Genomic DNA, 23,019 nt, shown 5'->3' with positions numbered 1-23,019 from the left:
TTCCTTTGTCAGTTTTAAGAATTTCTGAAGCAGCGTAATATTCTTGAGTGGAATATGCAAAATCAACATTTGTGGTATCTACTGCCCACTCAAATAGATCTCATGCAGTTTGGAACTGATTTTGGTATGGCCTTTGCAAACTTGCACGAGCTGCCAGTTTCTTACCTGAACCCCTTACTCCACCACAAGGCCCTTTCCCATGAGCTGTGGCTGAAAAGTGCCACTCAGCTTTTATGTTGAAGTCTTCCTTATGAAGGCAAAGGTTCCAAAAATTTTTCTTATTTTTATACTGAGTGGCAGAATTGTCAGAATAATAGTATATCTTTTTTGGAATCTTTTGAAATTTATTTGCTAGATATGAAATTGGCTTCTTTTAAAAGGTGTAAACTGCAGTTGTATTGTGCTCCAGCCAATCAATGACAAAACTCATATGCTCAATTTTATCTTCCTGATTGTGATATATAACAAAAGGATGAATGGTAATCTGTTGTCTTGTGCAGTGGAAACTCTGTTGTCATATGTGAGTCTTCAGAAAATTATAGTATAGTTCTACAGGATGAAGCTCAAATTCAGATTCCATAAGGTTTTCTCTGGTGGAGTTAAGGAATGTTCATTGTTGCTTTGCAATGAAGTCATGCCAAGTCAGTCGACATCTTACTACAAAATAAGCTATGAATTCTTCAGAAGTTTTCTTAACAATTTCCAGATTACATCGGTCAACTGACATCCACTGTCGGAACTGAACTTGTTCAATTAAGTTTTCATGAAAAGTCTTTTAAAATTTTACATATGACAGTTTCTCCTGGGCAGTATTCAGTTTCCCATGTTGCAATCAACTGATGATGGGTTGCAAAGCATTTTTGCAATGCACTGCTTACAATTGTTTAAGCTGCTGTTTGTTACTGTAGTTAGTTTGGCATTTTCTCTCATTAATTTTATGTTTTGGTGAGTTGTGCACATGCAGACTGTGTGTGTGTGTGTGTGTGTGTGTGTGTGTGTGTGTGTGTGTGTGTGTGTGTGTGTCACTCTGGCCAGCTAATAAACAATGTTTTGGTCTCAACTCAGCAAATTTAGAGAAACCTATTTTTATGTTATGAAACTTGTCTGTAAAATGCTTGTAAGCTTCTTTAAGGTTACACAAAGTAAGTCTCTTTGATATTTTTATTTCCACTTGTTTCTGTAATTGTCACACAATCTTTAATACCTGGCATTTCCCTACTGACTTCATCATTTTCATAAAATTAATGTACAGTTTTGACAGACTCTGTTGGTAAAAACTTTCCTGGTTTTGGGTTTGGACCTTCCATGAATCCTTACACATTCAAAATTTTTTTGGAATGCCAAACAATGTAATTAGGAGCATTAAATTCCCTCATTATTTTCCTCATACTCCACTTTTCAGGTATACTTCTAAGAATCATTAGTTTTTGCTCTACTTGGAGAATTTTTAAAGTTTCTTTTAACATTTTCAAGAACAGATTCATCAGTATCTGATGAAGTTGTTTCAGGAGTAACAAAAAGTTTACATGTGATTGATAAGATTTTCTTCACTTTTGATTTGGCGTAATGCCTAGATGTTAGTTTTCTCCTGTCAGCTGGGGACTCACCTAGTTCTTGAAGTGTTGTGTTAAATGTTTTAACAGCTACTGAAGTTGGAGTGAAGTCAGGGTCTTGGTCTCTGATTATCTCTGATCCAGAAGATTCAACACTTTCATCACTGATGGGCTCTGGTGTATTTTTCAATTTGGTTACATCCTTCCTACATTTATCACAAATCTTGGCACCACTTGGTATTTGAGGAAACAGTTTGGGCGTCCATGTTGTGACATTTGTTTTTTCTGTCTGTAATAAAATGATTTGACTTCTTCAATGGATTACATCACTGCACTCATACAGCACTGCACTTTTTACTTGGTTCCATATTTATACAAAAACCACTTATAAACTGTCCTTCAATGTAATATGTCTTCTTAATTTACTCTTGGTATTGGTAGCAAGATGTCTGCCTCTCCTCAACCAACAGTGTGTGTAACTCGTAGGTTGGAACTATTACAGTGGAGGACCAACTAATTTAACAATCATCGGGTCACTGACAGTATAAAGATGATACAAAATCCTTGCTGGTGTGGTGTTGATTCATTTGTGTAAACTTAGGTTCACATTCACCATTATATATAGGAGCATACGTCATTGCACTGAGCAGAGGCAGAAAGGATGTTGAAATTTTATTCTTTATAGCTAACACTTGGTTCAAGAATCATAAAAGAAGGCTGTATACATGGAAGAAGCCTTGAGATACTGACAGGTTTCAGATAGATTACATAATGGTTAGACAGAGATTTAGGAACCAGGTTTTAAATTGTAAGACATTTCCAGGAGCAGATGTGGACTCTGACCACAATCTATTGGTTATGAACTGTAGATTAAAACTGAATAAACTACAAAAAGGTGGGAATTTAAGGAGATGGGACCTGGATAAACTGAAAGAACAAGAGGTTGTACAGAGTTCCAGGGAGAGCATAAGTGAACAATTGACAGGAATGGTGGAAAGAAATATAGTAGAAGAAAAATGGGTATCTTTGAGGGATGGAGTGAAGGCAGCAAAAGATAAAGTAGGTAAAAAGACGAGGGCTAGTAGAAATCCTTGGGCACATAAGAAATATTGAATTTAATTGATGAAAGGAGAAAATACAAAAGTGCAGTAAATGAAGCAGGCAAAAAGTAATACCAATGCCTCAAAAATGAGTTAGATGGGCAGTGCAAAATGGCTAAGCACAGATGGCTAGAGGACAAATGTGAGGATGTAGAGGTGCATATCACTAGGGTACGATAGATACTGCCTACAGGAAAATTAGAAACATTTGGAGATACGAGAACCACTTGTATGGCCATCAAGAGCTCAGATGGAAACCCAGTTCTAAGCAAAGAAGGGAAAGCAGAAAGGTGGAAGGAGTATATAGAGGGTCTATATAAGGGCAATGTACTTGAGGACAACATTATGGAAACTGAAGAGGATGTAGATGAAGACGAAATGGGAGATAAGATACTGTGTGAAGAGTTTGACAGATCATTGAAAGACCTAACTCGAAACAAAGCCCACAGAGTAGACAACATTCCATTAGAACTACTGACGGCCTTGCGAGAGCCAGTCCTGACGAAACTCTACCATCTGGTGAGTGTGATGTATGAAACAGGTGAAATACCCTCAGACTTCAAGAATATAATTATTCCAATCCCAAAGAAAGCAGGTGTTGACAGATGTGAAAATTACTGAACTATCAGTTTAATAAGTCACAGCTGCAAAATACTAAAGCGAATTCTTTACTGGCGAATGGAAAAACTGGTAGCAGCAGACCTCGGGGAATATCAGTTTCGATTTTGTAGAAATGTTGGAACACGTGAGGCAATACTTACCCTACGACTTATCTTAGAAGCTAGAGTAAGGAAGAGCAAACCTACATTTCTAACATTTGTAGACTTACAGAAAGCTTTTGACAATGTTTAATGGAATACTCTTTCAAATTCTCTTCGAAGAGCAGTTGAACCGAATGGATAGTGTCTTGAAAGGAGGATATAAGATGAACATCAACAAAATCAAAATGAGGATAATGGAATGTAGTCGAATTAAAGTGGGTGATGCTGAGGAATTAGATTAGGAAATTACACTTGTAGTAGTAAAGGAGTTTTGCTATTTGGGGAGCAAAATAACTGATGGTTGAAGTAGAGGATATAAAATGTAGACTGGCAATGGGAAGGAAAGTTGGCATTCCTGGAAAAGAGAAATTTGTTAGCATCGAGTATAGATTTAAATGTCAGGGAGTCGTTTCTGAAAGTATTTGTATGGAGTGAAGCCATGTATGGAAGTGAAATGTGGACGATAACTAATTTGGACAAGAAGAGAATACAAGCTTTCGAAATGTGGTGCTACAGAAGAATGCTGAAGATTAGATGGGTAGATCACATAACTAATGAAGTATTGCATAGGATTGGGGAGACGAGAAGTTTGTGGCAAAACTTGACTAGAAGAAGGGATTGGTTGGTAGGACATGTTCTGAGGCATCAAGGGATCACCAATTTAGTATTGGAGGGCACTGTAGAGAGTAAAAATTGTAGAGGGAGACCAAGAGATGAATACACAAAGCTGATTCAGGAGGATATAGTTTGCAGTAAGTACTGGAGGATGAAGCAGCTTGCACAGGATAGAGTAACATGGAGAGCTGCATCAAACCATTCTCAGGACTGAAGACCACAACAACAACTTACCACAATGTGAAAACAATCCTAGAAACTTTTCCATGCAATACAGATATGAATTGATACAGATCACAATAATGTATATTGCAGAAGCAAAGCAATGTGTTGAGACAACAATAGTGATCACATGATGAACAGAAACTGCAGTTTTCATACACCTGGTGCAGTGTACTAACACAAGATGTCATAGATAGTGGTAAGACACATTCCCAAAAGCTTTGAGATACCTGTAGGTTTGTGTTTGCCAAGGGCAACAAATGAGATATTGATTTTATAGTAAGTATACTTCCTAAGTCTCTTCCAGAAACTGCTTTGGTTACAACCATACTTAACAATAACATCTAAAGCACCATTGTATGGTGGTATACGTACTTTCCACAGTTCTGGAGGCTATATTTCACAACAAACTACAGCTTGTGCAGTGGACTGTTACTGAATTGCAGTAGTGGTAGCAAAAGTTCCCCTTAAATACTGTAAAGAAATAAATTTGGTGGGAAGTATACACCCCACAGCCCATAAGAGGTAAAAAAGGGTGGAGGCACTGTATGTGGGTGCATCTGGAGGTCACTTTCAATGTTTTTCTTGAATAATTCGAACTACAGCACCTAGAGAAAATGTATCCCAGTACAAAATTTAACTACATTAAATTTCCTACAAAAAGGTGCTGTTAATTTTGTCTGTAGCACTAAGTCTGTGCATAGTGAAGATTAGAGAATATGACAACACCATGCATGGTTTTTGAAGGCAGAAGTAGAGGAAATGGTATAGAAACTAAATATTCTTAAGAAAATGCTTAAGCTTTATGTTGGCTTAGTTTTTCTACAGAAAATGAAATGGAGGGAGTAGAAAGGTTGGCCGAGCATAAAGACTGTTCTTGCAATGATCCTTCGCAATATTGTTGTGTACTGAAGCATGTCTGTTTCTCGACCTTGAACTGTTCTGCAATGAGATATACCAAAATTAATGACCTTTGTGTCTGTTAATTGTTGTTTGGTGTGTTCAGATAATATTATCAGAAATGTTCAAAGTTAAAGGAACAAATGTAGAGTTTGTTAGAAACAGGAGTTAGAAAGCAAAAGGAAATCAGATGTGCTTGGTGAAACCTGTTACTGGGGGTATTCCTCCATTTGGTGACAATGATAGGATGAACACACTTTAATCTATCATTGGACAGCAGTGTCCACTGACTCCTGGATTTCTTTTATGGTGAAAGTGCTTGTCAGTTTGTGGGGCTTTTTCTGTTAGCAGTCCAATAAAGAACATTTTAAGAAGCTGTGACATGGTCACAAATATATAACAGTGAGTGATTTTTGTACCCAACTCTTCCTTTGCTTGATCTGACAGTGTTCTGCATTAATTACTGAATGCCTCTCTAAATCTTTTCCTTTTTGTCTAGTATAGAATGTTATACATAATTAATTTTCTTCAAGTTGAGAGCATTACTCGTGTTTTCTTGTCCCTTCTCTGATTATACATATAACTAGACAGCCTTGTTAATTGACTAGTACAGTGTTCTACCATTCTTTTCTAGGAACTGCCGCAGATTACAATGGGCCCTCTGATGGTTAAGGTCCTTTGACCTCTTGTCCAGGTGGCATTCTGGTAGTCATGCTGACAAGGGGCACTGATTACTTATTAAAGGCTGTTTTCATTCATTTGGCTTCCTTCCCTATTTGTTCTATCATTTTTATATTATTTTGTGAAATCCATAAGCTTGCTCTTAGGTATGTTAACATATTTTTGTCTAAAATTGACCCCCAAGAGCATACCAGAATTATGGTCACTTACTTTCTCTTGTTTACAATCTAACTTCACCCATGTTCAAATTTTGCATTTTATTACTGTAATGACTTGCACACCCGGTTATCCCACTACACACTTTACTAATTGTATTCTACTTTTCATTCCCTATTGTACAATATCAGTGAAGAATGTGTACACCTACACAAGCAACATCTGGCAAACTTGTGACACAATTTGTGGCTACTGTAAAACTGTTCATGAACAGTAGCACTATTAACAAGATGATATGTAAGTATGACGACACTGTGCTGATTCTGTGTTCCTTTTGTTGATGCCACTATGGCTCCATTATATTAAGACAAGTTTTAAAACAGGTGAAAATTACATGCTTTAAATATGATGAAGTGTACAAGTATGTCAGTAATACTTTTTGTTATGGCGTATTTCATTATGGTGTATTTCATTAATTTAACCTGTAGACAATCCACTAGTTGTATTTGCGTCTTTTCCAAGTTTTGCTGCAGATCTGAAGATAGTCATTGCTGATGTAAACTGGTAGTCTCAGGATCTGCAGAGTTTATAATAGATGGAAATTTCTTCCAGTACATTTTAATGTTTGTTGCACAAATATGTTGTATGTTAATCTTCTGCTATATTAACTAAGAACTGCAGTGATGAAAAATGATAAATGACTATGACCAAAAAGGTGTTCGGCAGTTGCACACGCGCACGCACACACACGCACATTCAAATGACCACAAAGGCTGGCTGCCTAATCACATTTTTAGGTTAACTTTCAAATTCTTTTGGGAATTTCTCTCAATTGAAGAAAACGCAAATTTTGCACAAAATTAAAACTATGATCATTCTCAACAAAACTGTCAATAATTAATTTGTTAATTTCAGATATGTTTGGTGGAAGTGTAGGTTTAGCTGTAACTCAGGCTATAAGTCTGAGTGGAACATTCCAGTGGGGCCTGAGACAATCTGCGGAACTGGTCAATCAGATGACATCTGTAGAGAGGATGTTAGAATTCACAAATGTTGAACAGGACCTATCTGAGGATGAAGATGAAACTTCCATATCTTCAGAAACTAAAAGAGGTAAGAGTGTGTATTGTGTGTTGTAATTTTACAGCAGCTTATGCAAAAGTGTGTGTCTCCAGGACATACATTAATATAGCCATATGAGGGGCACCCAAAAACACGATTATTTTTAAGAGCTATATATTTTCAAATTGTTTACAAAGCAACCTCATCGCATTCAAAATACTCTTCGTTACAACTAATACATTGTTCCGCTGGTGCTTCCACTGTTGAAACAAGTCATCTTTAGAAATGGCTGACAGCTCCCCCCCCCCCCCCCTCCCCTCCTTTATTTTGACTACTTCAAGGTTGTCAAATTGGTGTCCTTTCATGCCCCTTTCCAAGTGTGGAAATAGTTTCATGGAGCCGGAACAGGTCAGTAAGGTATGTGGGGCAGTGGAATCATGCCATTTTTAGCCAAAAACTGTAAAAGGTGGATTTGTGTTGAAGTGCATTGTCATGGTGGCAGAACTAGTCTGTCAATCACAAATAGAGTTGTTGGCGAACACAGTGTGCAATCTTCTTAACTTCAAAATTAAAGGTTTGACTGATAGTCTGATTGGGGGGGAACAAATTCTGAATCAACTATTCCACTGATATCAAAAAGCAAATCAGTATTGTTTCCATGTTTGGTTTGACTTGATGACATTTTGTTTGGAGGGGGTGACGATGCCTTGTGTGTTGCTTTGTTTCTGGGTTGTAACCATGACTCATCACCAGTAATGACCTTTCATAGAAAATCTGAATGAATTTCAAGCTGTTGTTTCAAAGCATGACATGTTTAAACTATACATTCCTTTTGTCTGTCAGAATTCAAGGAACACACTTGGTAGCAACCTTTTTCATTCCTAAGTCTTCTGTCAAAATTCATTGAACCAAGCTCCAAGATAAACCTGTAATCTCTGGCAGTTGAGAAATTCTCTGTCGACAGCCTGTGAGCACAAGCTCCTGAATTTTTCAATATTTTCATTTATTTCGGCTGTTTATGGATATCCAGAACATTGTTTACCATAACTAGACATGTTGCCATTTTTAAATTGAGCAAACCACTCATACTCTAGTTTTCCCCCACAGTGTCCTCTTTGTAAGCTATTTTCAACATTGAAGTTCCAGCAGCATTTTGACCACATAGAAAACACTTTCAATGCAGCACATTGTTCACTTAAACCTGTAATCATAAAAATGAAACAAGAACAGAACAGCAGTAGCAAAAACAATCACTGCAGATGAGCAGAACAAGCCAGGTCAACAACAGATGTCACCAAACTGGCAATGAGTTTTGTTATACATATGCAGTGGCAGAATTGTATACTACACAAGCTCTTTTCTTTAGTACTCCCTCATATTTTTTCTGGTGTGCTTGTGTGGTGATATTTAACACAAAAATAAAAAGTACAATGTGTAAGGAGGATGCTAGGGAGCACTATTTCTTCCTCTTTAGGAAGTTGGGTGCTGACAAATTTAAGCTGTATGTTTCTGCAATCTACACAAAAATCAATAGTAAATAACTTGGCTGGGAGTGAACTACTTTGGATAAACCAAGGCACAGATTAGTTTGTGAAACTAACAGAAAATACACACTCAACAATTTGCCTCACTCTGCTTGATCTTCTCCCTGTAACCCTTTTTAAAATGTAGTACAGCAGGCCACCAGATACATTACTTTATAATTATAATCTTTGATATCTCACACAGTATAATTGGCTTCGAAAATTTCATTGCATTATATTATACTTGTCTAGTACATTATGTACTTCAGTCTCCAAATGTGGTAACATTAGCTGTTAAGAATGTCATAATTTTGCCTGTGCTATAGAAGTCATGTATATTACATTATTTTATAAATGGTGACAGCAACTTTAAATACATGAGAATTTTCCTGCACTCTATTTAGACACCACTATGAACTGTTAAGGACAGTAGCAGAGGAAAGAATAGAAGAGTAGTGGGATATTATGGGTTTGGTAGTAAGAGCTGAGAGGAGAAAGACTGACTTTCGTGCTGAGTTTCAGCTAGTAATAGTGACTAGACTGTTCAAAAATCAGAAGAGGTGGTGATACACTAGAAAAAGGCTTGGAGGTAAGGGACCATTCCAGCTGGACTACGTATTGGTCAGACTGACTCTGAAATCAGGTGTTGGGCTGTGAAGTGTACAGTTTGGTACACCCCCCCCCCCCCCCTCCCTGCGGGTCTGGGAGTTAGAATAGGCCCAAGGTATTCCTGCCTGTTGTAAGATGAGATTGCAATGAGTGTCTCACTTTTTGGCCCTAAGAATTAATGTCCCGTTCTTTGGTTCGACCTGCCACATTCCAAATTCCACAGAAGTTCTCCTTAGATTCAATCTCCTGAGTCTCTTGTCATGGCTTTGCATTTCCACCAGCAATTAAACTATTTGGGTGAGGACACTTTTGGGGTATTTCATCTTCTGTTGTCTCCTGTCCTTTCGCCCCCATGACAATATTGGGTTTCTCTGCTACCAGCATGGTAACCAGTCCATTGTGATGGGGCCATCCTGTATCCATTTGGTGGTAGCCCCCTGACAACACAGGGATTGCTCTGCTCATGCCTGAGCTGTAAGCTCCACACACATTCCCAGGAGTAGATGCCTGTCTTCGTGAGGCATCCGGACTCCTGGCTACAACCATCATGCCAGGTTGTCTTTGCTGTGGCTGGGTGGCACCTGTGGGGAGACCCCGATTGGAGTGGGAGGCATCAGGGCGGATGACCTGCAATGAAGCAGACTGTCATTCTTGCTGGTGACTGAATGGCACCAGCAGTCTTTAAGAAGGGAAAAATACAATACAATGTTGACAGATAGAACCCTAAATCGTTTCCCTCCCTGGCAACACCTTGGGAGGAACGTAGGGCTTCATAGTAACGGTATACTTATTCACCATGTTGTTTAGTTTGCAGCAGAACTGATGGCTACTCCTTTCTGGAAACGAAGTCTCTGTTTTTTTGTTGGGCATCTGGAGGATAAGTGTGGTTAAGTGACGGTACTGTCCAAAATGCGCACTGGTCGGTTTTGATTCAGATAGCATCCCCAACCCAGTCCTGGGCATTTCTCGCCTGTGACAAGCTGGGTGACACTTCTCATTCAGTCACTCCCCACAAAAGCCTCAATATGGTCAGGGGAATTATTTTTCATTGTGACCTGTTACAGTCGGATGATGAACTACTTGCCAATTTAGTACGGTGGGGTGTTCATTTCTTCTGACGTGTTTACAGGGGGCCCAAAGACAATAGGGTTGCCACTGGTGCCTTCATTTTGGCCTTTGAGGGTGATTCATTACCTGAAAATGTTAAGGAGACACTTTACCAATGTGACACCAAACCCTGTGTCCCTCCCCTCTATGTGGTGCTTTAAGTGCTGGAAATTTGGGCACATGTCCTCCCAGCACCACATGTAGAGACTGCAGACATTTGCTGCGTCAGAATTCTCCATGGGTGCTTCTGTGAACTGTGGACAGCATCACTCCCCCTGCTCACTGGACTGCCCAGTACTGCAAAAAGAGTGCAAAACTATGGACTAAAAGACCCTGAACAGGCTATCTTTCCACAAGGTTCATATGCTGCTGCCATGAGGGGTGTCGCCACCGCCATCGATGATGCTGTTACGCCCATCCTCTAAGATTGATCCAGTGAGCAGTGGGCCCTAAGGGCCACCCATCCTCCTCCCCCATTCAGTTGACTGGGGTAAATCTCCTGTTGCTCCCAGAGCTTTCTACTTTGGCAGCATCCTCCCCTCCCCCCCAAAATGGTGGGGACATCGGTTCCCTCCCCCCACTCCTCCCCAGCCAGAGAAGCAATGGCCTCCTCCTCCTCCTCCTCCTACTACTACTACTACTACTACTACTACTACTACTACTACTACTACTCTTATGCAGAAGTAGGCCCTTTGGACTCTACCTTCCAGTCGTCCATCCTCCCCCCCACCCCCTTCCTGTGAGTGTTAGTGGACACCAGCGAGTGGTTGAGAGGTACTGGGTGCTGGTTGGAGGGCTTCAGGGTCTTCCTCTGTCCCTGAAGCAACTTCAGAGGAGCCCTCCCAACAAGCAAGAAAGGGCAAAACATAAAGGAAGAAGTCCACGAGGAAATGGGAGCCCTCAGTGGCCCCTACATCAGCACTCCCCCACGGCTCTGTGTCCAAGGATAAGGTGGACATTCTGGCATCCCCTAAGGACCTAGATCTCCATGACGATGCAGATTCAATGGTACTGGATGCCAACACTCAGCCAGTGGCAACAGAGGATACTGAAGCCTAATTTGCCTGCTTGGTCACTCTGTGCCACCCCAGATGAGTCTTTCTCCAGTGGAATGGTGATGCTTTTTTCTCCCACCTGGCTCAGTTACGGCAACTCTTAAGCAGTAGATCTGCCTTTTGCATTGTCCTTCAAGAGACCTGGTTTCCCACAGTGCGGATCCCCACCCTTCGTGGCTGCCGGGGGTACTACAAAAACCGTCCTGCCTGTGGAGTATGTATTTTCGTCCTTACTTCTGTAGCACACCTGTGCCATTTCAAACACCTTTGGAAGCTGTGGCTGTCAAGGTGAAGACAACACATGAAATCGCCATCTGTAACATCTACCTTCCTCCAGATGGTGACACACCACTCCATGTTTTGGCTGCAGTCATTTTGCAACTGCCCCCAACCTTTTCTGCTTTTGGGTGATTTTAATGTCCATAAACCTTTGTGGGGTGGAGCCAAGGTTAATGGCTGTGGCAAAGATGTTGACCTACTAACTCACCTCCACATTTGCCTCCTAAATACACGTGTCCCCACACATTTCAGTATGGCACATGGCACATATTCAGCAATTGATCTCTCGATTTGCAGTCTGGGCCTTCTCCCATCTATCCACTGGAGAGCACACAATGACGTGTGTGGTAGTGACCACTTTCCACTCTTCCTGTCCCTACCACAGTGTCCCTCATCTCAACATTTGCCCAGGTGGGTGTTTCCCAAGGCTGACTGGAACACTCTCACATCTGCTACCAACATTGAGTATCTGTTGCATGCCACCATCGATGAAGTGATCCATGTCGTCACTAAGAGCATTGTTACCACAGCTGAATCAACAATCCCTCATTCCTCTGGTTGCCCCCGGTGGATTCACTGCCTTGATCACCGGAAATCGCTGTGGCTATTAGAGACCATAGGCAGGCCCTCCGTAATAAGTGCCACCCCTCCCTGGAGAATCTTATCGCCTTCAGACAGCTCAGAGCACAGGTTCACTGCCTCATCAAATGAAGAAAGCAGGAGTGTTGGGAATACTGTCTCCACCATTTGAACATGACCACCACAGAAGACAGTCGTCGGCCCTCTCATGGCTTTGTTTTTGGCTGCCAAAACTTGTGTGATGCACTTCTGTCATCGTCATACCATCCACCCCAATCCAGAACTTTAGACAAACTATTAGATGTAGTGGAGAATTACTGCTTTCTGGGACTGTTCTTCAATGCCTGCTCAAGTTGGCTTCCCCATCTTTGTCAGTTTGTCAAGTGCTGGCGGCACTTAAATCTATTCAATGCCTGAGCAACACCAATTGGGGTGCTAATTGTCATACACTGCTGTAGCTATACCAAACCCTGGTATAGTTCTGTGTTGATTGTGGAGTGTGGTGTATAGTTAAACAGCCCCCTCTGCACTGGGTCTACTAGACCCTATCCACCACTGTGGAGTTCCCCTTGCGACGGGAGCCTACTGATCTAGCCCCATGAACAGCATTTTTGTGGAAGCTGGCATTCCTCCATTGCAGCTCTGGCGGCAACTATTGCTTGCAAATTATACCATTCACATACATAGTTCGCCTCGCCATCAAAATTACCATCTTCTTTTCTCCAACACAGCAGTCCATCACCCACAACAGTGGCCCAGAACTGGGAATCCCTTGACCATCCGTGTCGGGTCACTTCTTCAAGAACTAGACGCTTCCTCTTACCTCTCCTGCAGACCCACTACTAAACACCCCCCCCCCCCCCCCCCCCCTGCAGGTCCAGGGTTTAGAATAGGACCAAGGTATTCCTGCCTGTCGTACGAGGTGACTAAAAAGAGTTTCACATGTTTCAGCCTTTATGTGATGGTCCCCTGTAGGGTTTGACCTCCACTCTTATAAATTTTCCTGAAAAGCGAGCCAATTGGGGAAGGGTGCCTTACGTGGTGCATCATGTCTATTGTGCATTGAGATCTTCACCCAGTTTCTTGTCACATTGCAGTCCTGCCCATTCTCCATCTCTTGGGTGAGGACACGTTCCTGGGTGCATTTCCCACCATGTACTATGCAGTGTCTTTCTGCCTCGACTATGACCATGGACTACTTTGCACCTGACATCCAGCACAGCAGCCACTCCATTGTGGTGGGGCTACGGGCTACCATGTACGCTGTTGTTACACACTGATGATGCCTGCGCCATTAACTCGCTGTGTATGCCAAGGGGTAATGCCCATCCCCTGGGGCATCGGGACTCCCAGCAATGGCCATCCTGCTAGGTGGCTTTCTTGCGGCTACATGGTGTCTGTGGGGAGGGCCCCTGGTCGGAGTGGGTGGCATCAGGATGGATGACGCACAATGAAGCGTAGTCCATCATCTCTTGCTGGTGATGAAGCACCAGCAGTCTCTAAGCTATCGTGAGCTTAATTCAACCCACAGAAGTATGATCCTAAATCCACTATGGGAGGAACGTCAGGCTAAGGATGGCAGCAGACAACATTCACCCCGGTACCTTGTATGTTGGAGAGCTGATGGGAATCTTTCATGATGATGAGACTTCAGTTTTTTGTTGAGCATTTAGAGGACAAGTTTGGGGAGGTGGTGGGCTTGTCCAAAATGAGATCTGGGTCAATCATGATCAAAACACCATCCTCTGCCATCAAAACAGCATCCTCTATTGTCACAGGAATTACTAGCTTGTGACAAGCTGGGGATGTTTCTGTAACCATCACACCCAATAAGAGCTTAAATATGGTTCAGGGTATCAATTTCACAGATACCATCTTTCGCAGTTTGACGATAAGCTGCCCTCCAATTTAGAGCGGCGAGGTGTAAATTTCCTCTGGCCTGTCCACCAGGGTCTGAAGGATAATCAGGTTGCCACCGGTGCCTTCATCTTGGCCATCTAGGGTGACATGTTGCCCGAGAAGGTCAAGGTGATGGTCTACCGGTGTGATGTAAGGCCCTATATCCCTCCCACGATAAGATGCTTTAAGTGCTGGAACTTCAGCCATATGTATTCCTGCTGAACTTCCAGTGTCACATGCTGAAATTGCAGGTGCCCATCACATCCCAATACTCCATGTGATCCGTCTCCCAACTGTGTCAACTGCAGAGAGCACAATTTGCCTTGCTCGCCTGACTGCAGGATTCTCCAGAAAGAAAAGAAAATCATGGAGTAAAAGACTGACCTACACTGAGGATAAGAGAAAATTTGAACACCTGCATCCCGTGTGTAAGACATTGTCTTAAGCCGCCGCTACAACAGTTCTGGCACCATCAGCTCTGCCAACCCACCTCTCAGTTGGAAGACTAAACCTGCCCCCTTGATGGTGGGGAATTTTCCTCCCTGTTTCTCCTATACTACCTACTTTGGGAGCAACCCCCCCCCCCCCCCCCCACACACACACACACACACACACACACACACACACAACCAACCTTTGGAGACATCCGTCCCCACTTCTAAGCCAGAGAAGCATAAATCAACTTCGGCTTCTCTTGCTAGGAAGGGGTCCCTTGGATCACTCCCTTCCCAGGTTTCTTCTAGTGGGAAGGACGAAACATGCCAGTGACTGAAGAGCCCAAAAGCAGCTGGACGCAGGGCTTCACGCTTATCCTCAGTCCCGGAGACTGAGCCAGTGAAGTCCTTCCAGCAAGGGAAACCCAAGGAGCAGCGAGAGAAATTCAAAAAGAAAACCCCTAAGACCAAGGAAATTGCAGTCACACCACCACCACCACCACCACCACCACCACCACCACCACCACCACCACCACTACCACTACCTAAAAGCTCTGTGGCTGAGGATGGGGTGGAGATTTTGGCATCCACTGAGGACCTAGCTTTTGCCAGACCCTCAGAGACCATGGATATAGACTGCTCACGCAATAAATCGGTGACAGCAGGTGACTCTGAGGTGTATAAACTGCCTCGTTGAATGTTCCATGCCTTCCCAGTCTGACAATGTCATCCTCCAGTGGAATTGAAGCAGCTTTTTCACTGCCTGTCAGAGCAATGGCAACTATTCAGCTCTACACCTGATATCTGCCCTCCAGGCAACCTGGTTCCCAGCACTGGAGAACCCTGTTCTCTGTGGCTATAAGGGATATTGCAGGAACTGTTGTGTAGTGAACATGTGCCCCTTTAAACCCCTTTTGAAGCTGTGGCTGTAAGAAAAGGATGACACAGGAAATAACTGTCAGCAATGTATATCTTCCTCCAGTACCCCTGTATCTATTAGCTGCACTGATTGATCAACTCCCTAAACCTTTCCTGCCTTTGAGAGATTTTAACACCCAACCCGTTGTGGGGTGGTACCATGCTTTCTGGCAGAGGCAGAGAAGTTGAAACTTTACTGTCGCAATTCGGCCTCTGCCTCTTAAATACTGGAGCTGCCACACATTTCAGTGTGGCTCATGGTGGTTACTCAGCCATTGATTTATCAATTTGCATCCCAGGACTTCTCCCATTTATCCACTGGAGAGCACATGATGATCTGTGCGGTAGTGACCACTTCCCCATATTCCTGTCATTGCCCAGCATCAGGCACACAGATGCCAGCCCAGGTGGACTTTGAACAAGGTGGACTGGGGAGCTTTCACCTCTGCTGTCACAGCTGAATCCCCCCCACATGGTAACATTGATGTGATGGTTGAGCAGGTGACAAGCACAATAGTTTCTGTAGCAGAAAATGTGATCCCTTGCTCTTTGAGTGCCTGAGGTGTAAGGCAGTCCCTTGGTGGTACCCAGAAGTCACTGAAGCAATTAAGAAGCGTCAGCGAGCTCTACAGCAGAATAAGCGGCACACTTCCCTAGAGCACCTTATAGCCTTTAAACAGCTATGTGCCCATGTTCGCTACCATTGGGTGTCACATCACCTTCCCAAGTCTGGGCAAAGATCAAACATCTTTTCAGGTACGAGGCCCCAATAGTTGTCTCCAGTGTTACCACAAATGGTGAGTAACGTACTGACGCAAATGCGATTGCTCAGCACTGCTCGAGCCTCTGCATTGGAGAACTACCCCCCCCCCCCCTCCCCCCCCAGTCTTTCGCACACTCACAGTGGCTGGAAGGGAATGTCCTCATTCACTACACGCCGCAGTGAATCCTATAACGCCCCATTCACAGAGTGGGAGCTCCTTGGTGCCCTTGCACATTGCCCCGACACAGCTCCTGGACCCGATTGCATTCACAGCCAGATGATTAAACATATCTCATCAGACTACAAGTGACATCTTCTCGTCATCATCTACCGGCTCTGCTGCAATGGTCTCTTTCCATCTTGATGACAGGAGAGCACCATCATTCTGGTGCTCAATCCCGGTGGAAACCTGCTTGATGTGGATTGCTATTGGCCCATCAGCCTCACCAACGTTCTTTGTAAGCTGCTGGAAAGTATGGTATGTTCGTGGTTGATTGGGTCCTGGAGTCAGGTGGCTTGCTGGCTGCATGTCTTGTGTGGCTTCCGCCAGTCGCTCTACCACTGATAATCTCGTGTCCATGTAGTCAGCCTTTTCCAGATGGCAACACCTGATTGCCATCTTTTTTGACTTACGTAAAGCACACGACACGACTTGGCGGCATCATACCCTTGCCACATTGTATGAGTGGTGTCTACCGGGACTACCCCAATTTTTATCCAAACTTCCTGTCACCCCGTACTTACCATGTCCAAGTTGATGACTCCCATCTTCCAGCCATATCCAGGAGAATGGAGGCCCGCAGGGCTATGTATTGAGTGTCTCTCTCTTTTTAGTGGCCGTTAACTGTCTAGCAGCAGCTGTCGGGCCCTCTCTCCCCTTCTCTGTATGCAGACGACTTTCGCATTTCGTACTGCTGCTCCAGTACTGTCCAGTACTGTTGTTGCTGAGCGGAACCTCCAGGGAGCCATCCACAAGCCCAAGGATTACAGTTTTCAGCTGCAAAGTTATGTCGTGCACTTCAGTTGTCATCATACCATTCATACGGAACTTGCACATTAACTTAATGACGATCTACTCACTGCAGTGGAGACATATCCCGATTCCTAGGACTGATTTTTTGACACTAGATTGACTTGGCTCCCTCCTCTTCATCAGCTAAAGCAGAAGTGCTGGCAGCATGTCAATGCTCTCTATTGCCTGAGCAGCACCAATTGGGGTGCAGATCGTTGTACCCTGCTGCAGCTCTAAAGAGCCCTTGTCCAATCCCGAATGGACTATTGGAGTGTGGTTTATGATTTGGCAGCACCTTCAGCATTGCATTTGCTCGATCCTGTACACCACTCTGGGGTTCGATTAGTGACAGGAGATGTTAGGATGAGATCAGTGACCAGTGTACTGCTGGAGGCTGGTGTCTCTCCACTGCAGAGCAGACGCGCGCAACTGCTTGCCAGTTACATATTCGTAGTTCCCAGAGCATCCAAATTACTGTCTCCTTTTCCTGCCCACAGCAGTCCATCTCCTGCATCGGTGGCCAAGATGTGGCTGACGATTGCAGTTCGCGTACAGTCCCTTCTCTCTGGAGTCCTTCCCTTTACCACCTCTACTTGCGGTCTGTTCACGTACGCCTCCATGGTGTATGCCTGGGCCGCAGCTTCCCCTGGGCCTTTGACATGGCCCTAAGGACTCCGTTAACCCCACTGCTCACTGATGTCACTTCCTCTCAATTCTTGAAGTGTTCCAGGACTCTGAAGTGGTTTACACAGACGGCTCAATGGCTGATAGTCACGTAGGCTTTATATATGTACATGGACATATTGAGCAGCACTCTTTGCCAGTTGGCTGCAGTGTTTTCACTGCAGAGCTGGTGGCCATATCTCGTGCCCTTGATTACATCCGCTCATGCCCTGGCAAGTCATTTCTTCTGTTTACTGACTCACTGAGCAGGCTACAAGCTGTCGACCAGTGCTACCCTCGCCCCCCCTTCTAGTATAGTCCATTCAGGAGTCCATCTATGCCCTGGAACAGTCCTGCTGTTCCATTGTGTTTGTGTGGACCCCAGTACATGTCGGAATCTCTGGCAATGAACTTAACAGGGGGGAACTGTCCGTCATGACAGAAAAAATCGGAGTAGATGTGAATGACATTGGGATCTAGTACCTGTCTGTTCAGTTTCTACAAGAATTCCAACCATATAAGGCAGAAGGGATAGATAACATACCATCAGAATTTCTAAAATCTTTGGAGGAGTGACAACCAAATGATTGTTAAAGTTAGTTAAAATCAAACAATGGAAAGTCCAGGTTAAAATATTAACATCCTGAAAAGATAGACTGCTAATAACTATAAAGGTGACACATTGAGTTGCAAACAGGCACAGTGGAAAGCTGTTGACCACTGATCTTTCAGCCAAAGCCTTTTCCAGAAAGGGAAAAAACACACACGCACACATGACTATTTCTAGCTGCTTCAGGTTGGCTGGAGCTAGCAGTCATGAGTCAGGTATGTTTGTTTGATTGTGTGAATTTGTTCCCTCCCCCCCTTTTTTTTGAGGAAAGCTTTGGCTGAAAGTTAAATGTAAAATCTTTTTGTTGAGCCTGTCTGCAACTCAGCATCTCATCTTTGTGAGACTGGAGACTTACCATCACACAACTTGAAAAATATCATTCACACACACTCAAAGAACAGGTAAGTGTGAGAACTATCAAATGATCAACTTAACAGCTCATGCAGCCAAGTTACTAACAAGAATAATATAGAAAATATGGAAAAGAAAACTGAGGATCTGTTTGAATGACCACTTTGTCTATAGGAAAGGTAAGGGCATGAAAGTGGCACTGCTGACGTTTTTGATAACAGAAGCAAAATTACAGAAATATAAATGCTAAAATGATTTTATTTCATAGAAAGTGTTTGACAATGTGAAGTGGTGCAAGATGTTACAGTTTGAGGATGATAGGAGTAAGGTATAGAGAAAGATCTGTAATATGCGAAAATATGAAGCAAGAGGAACAATAAGAATGGGAGACAAAGAAGTGTTTCACCCCAATAGTTCAATCTACACATTGAAAAAGGCATGATAGGAATAAAAAGATTGGAGTGGGATAAAAATTCAGCTGAAAGGATATCAATATAATTTGCAGAGGACATTGCTGTCCTCAGTGAAACTGAAAAGTTACCAGGACTTGTTGACTGGAATGAATAGCCTGTGTACAGATTATGGAGGGAGAGTAATTCAAAGAAATAAGTAATGAGAGCAGAAATAAGTTTAGTGACAAAATTAAAATATAAATTGATTATGAAGTACACAGAGTATAAATTCTATCTTAGAAGCCAAATGAGGCAAGATGGATGAATCAGAATACAAAATAAGATTAATATAGGCAAAGAACATTTCTGGCCAAATGAAGTCTACTAGTATCAAACATAGGCCTCAGTTTTCAGAAAAAAATGGAAATGTACCTTGGGAACATAGCTGTTAGTTTAGTGAATCATGGAATGTCAGAAAATCTCAAAAGAATCTGTTAGAGATATTGTATTAAGATGGAAAACTGACTGGAATACATGCAACAAATAACTGAGGGCATAATTGTGTAAATGTTAGTCTGAGTTGAAGATGTTGCCACAATAGACTAATACATAGTCTGATGATTTGTTACTTGGTGGGGAATCAAAAAGATCTTTCATTACATAATAATGAATGGTCAACAGTAATGAACAGCATTTAGTAAAGTTAGTCTGAGTTCCACTTTGTATGTATTTTATAAAACTGAAGTCACTTTCATGTTCAGCCTGTTAATGGTGTGCTGTGAATACTCTTTCCTTGGTTTGCTAGGTCACTGATGTTCCATTGTGTATTTAAATCATTTCTGAATGGAGCCACCAAAACAATGGTTTTCACAAAAGCTAACTATAGTAATATTAATACAACTGCATTAAAAAGTGAAAGAAAATTGTATCTTACATTTCTTACATCTATGTTATAGTTTCTGGTGCCTATCAATCTTGAAGTTCATTGAATGAATATACATTTTTGTGTCAGAAATTTAAATTCCACTTGCAATGTTGGAAGCTTTTAGATCAAATCAGTTGATCAGAACAAATATAAAGAATATGGTGTTAATATTTGCCCTGCACAAGCATGACATGTTGTGATTTTGTATTACTTATGTCATACTATTTTCAGTACAGACATTCTGTTTAAATGAACATAAACAGCATAGCCTCTTAACTAAATTCCACTGTTAAGAAAGGAGCAAATTGTTCCATAGTACACTATTTTTAATATTTAGTTATATTATGGAACTACAGATTTCTCCACAAAGAGAATTAATTTGCTTCATCCACTGTAATTTTCATCAAGTACACACTGAGCTGATACATAAACTTACTGTGGTGTGAGGAGAACTGCTTGCTTTAAATATCACTAACAGACATTTGGTGACTGTTGCTTTGAGGCACAGATCACTGAAGTATAATTCTCTTATACCAGTAGTAGCAAAATGTTATCTGCATCACAGAATAAGATTGTGGTGTCAGCTACATATGGGAGTTCATGTATTAATATATGTGAAGAAGACACACCTGAGCCACACCTTGTATTACACTTTGACAGGTGGATTGAAAGTTTACAATCTTAACATCTGATTTGTATGTCAGTTTAGTGCTCTGTTTTGGCATACTACTAGAGAAAAGAAATTTTTTAGTCTGCAATTTGTTTACTGTCATAAACTGCCACATAATTGCCATAAAATTACCCTTATAAGTGTTTACTAGTAACTTCACATACATTATTTCAGTAGCTTTTAATCACTGTTCAGTTATTACAAATGCATGTCTTGTAAGGTGAAACAATTTGGTAAAAACCTGAATTTGTGAATACTTATTGCGTATGATTTAGATCACTTACTAATTTCTTGTACCTATGTTAATCACAAATCTAATGACTTGATAAACTTTTCAGCTATAGAAACATTTAACTGGCCATCTGAAGGAAAAATAGAATTCAAGGATGTCTCCTTGTCATATGACAAAATGAATCCACCAGTCCTCAAAAATCTCTGTTTCACTGTGCAGCCTAAAGAAAAAGTAAGCACATTTTTTACCAAATTAAGTGTAAATTTCATGCTAAAATTTTATATTTGTTTCAATACAGTCTTAATAAAAATTTCCAGACTTCTTATACTCAGTTAAAATTGACATTCCAGGCCAGATTTCTTACTGGTTATCTGAAATGAACATCCATTAACACTGACTGCAACTGAATCACATAATAATCCCTAAGCATGGAGGTGGTCACTGAGCTGTTAAAGATTGAGCAAGCAACTTAGTAAAACATCAGTGCCTCCACATAAAAAGGTTATCCTAGAAAGAGAGAGAATGTAGTGTGACAATTATGTGAGTGTGCATAGTTAAAGAAACTACTATGTAAGTTAAAATGGAGGGGGGAGTGTAGGGTGGGCAGTGAGTACCATCTAGTCAGTCATTGCCAATAGTTCTGTGATTTTGGATGGCCTTGAATTCATTTAACAGTTATGTTTTATCACGATAGTGGTTTTGTTGCAGTCACAATGCACAACTGCACTCAATTTACTTGGGGAAGTTAACTTGGGCTTTTAGTGAGCTTTGACTTGTTAGCTATGGTAGTAGCATGGGGAGCACTAATTGGAATGTTGCACACAGTTCCATCCCTTGTAGACTGGTCATGTGTTCATACTACTTAAGATTTCCACTTTGTTGTTGCAAATTGTGTTTATTGCATCTGTGATAAACAGCCCATCTGTAACAGAATTAAGGGCATTTTACAGTTTCCTTACTATAGTAAATTATCAAAGCAGTTTATAATAATTGTAAATGACCTTTCCACTTAGATGAATTGATCCACCAAAAGTATAATCTTCCATAATCTGTTTCATTACTGAATGTCAGTTTTAAACTTAGTCTTGGTCACACTTTCACTGAACATCTGATACTACTTTGATAGTAAATATTTACAGAAGGGGCTGATATTTTCATTGAAAAGTTCTCTCTATGAACTGCACTTAAATAAAAGTCCATTCAGCCAATAACCCACACACCTAACCATGCCCAATAAAGCAGGGTAGTTGCCCACATGGTTTTCACACTGTTTTAACAGGCATTCACACCTTTGGTTCTCTCTTTAATATACAAAACTGTGCCATCTGCACTATTCACCATTTTAAACAAAGATACCACTTTCCTGTGGCAATGTTCACCAGTGCATCAGTGTTTTCTACAGCATTCTTAAACTTCGCAATGTGAGAGGAGTGATAGCAGCTGCCAGCCATGGGCTTGGGACTCCTGGTTCACCATACACGTAGCAAGCAGTCTCCATCTGTGACCTCACTACACATGGCACTACAAACACTATTAACCATTATTTGCCTGAAAAGAAAATTTGTGCTGTAATTTAAATTCTGTCTGCAATGTGCCTTGTGTACTGCTTTCCATGGTTCTGTGGATTACAAAGACATGATTTTTTGCATCCACAATCTTTCAGATAACAAGAGAATCTAAACTGTGCTGAAATATTTTGAATCTAGATTTCTAACTTCCATCAGGATCATAAGGATTTCCTTCCAGTGAGCCGGGTAGGAACTTTATGAACGATATGCCTCCATTGGTTTCTGTCCTGGTATAGCTTTTCCCTCTTCACTACGTCCCATGTTACTCCTCTCCTCTTGACCTTCCTTAACATGGTCTATCCATCTCTTTCTAGGCCTCTCAACTGGTCTTCTTCCTGGTACCTCCACCTCCAAATACTGGTGTGGTTTGAGTCAAGTGC

At 41.9% G+C, this 23,019-nt stretch overlaps 1 protein-coding gene across 1 annotated transcript in view; it reads left to right on the top strand.

Moving 5' to 3' along the window:
- The window catches only part of LOC126335143 (ATP-binding cassette subfamily C member 4-like), a 109,399-nt gene that overhangs the window by 67,743 nt on the left and 18,637 nt on the right, over positions 1-23,019 (top strand). The window contains exons 20-21 of the mRNA XM_049998104.1: positions 6,904-7,101; positions 21,178-21,302. Of these exons, the coding sequence (XP_049854061.1) occupies positions 6,904-7,101; positions 21,178-21,302 (323 nt within the window). The remainder of the gene's footprint in view (positions 1-6,903; positions 7,102-21,177; positions 21,303-23,019) is intronic.

The sequence above is a fragment of the Schistocerca gregaria genome, chromosome 2, assembly GCF_023897955.1.
Source record: "Schistocerca gregaria isolate iqSchGreg1 chromosome 2, iqSchGreg1.2, whole genome shotgun sequence".
Classification (NCBI taxonomy): Eukaryota; Metazoa; Arthropoda; class Insecta; order Orthoptera; family Acrididae; genus Schistocerca; species Schistocerca gregaria.
The sequence above is the reverse complement of the archived record's forward strand: the minus strand, read 5'-3'. Positions and strand labels throughout refer to the sequence as shown.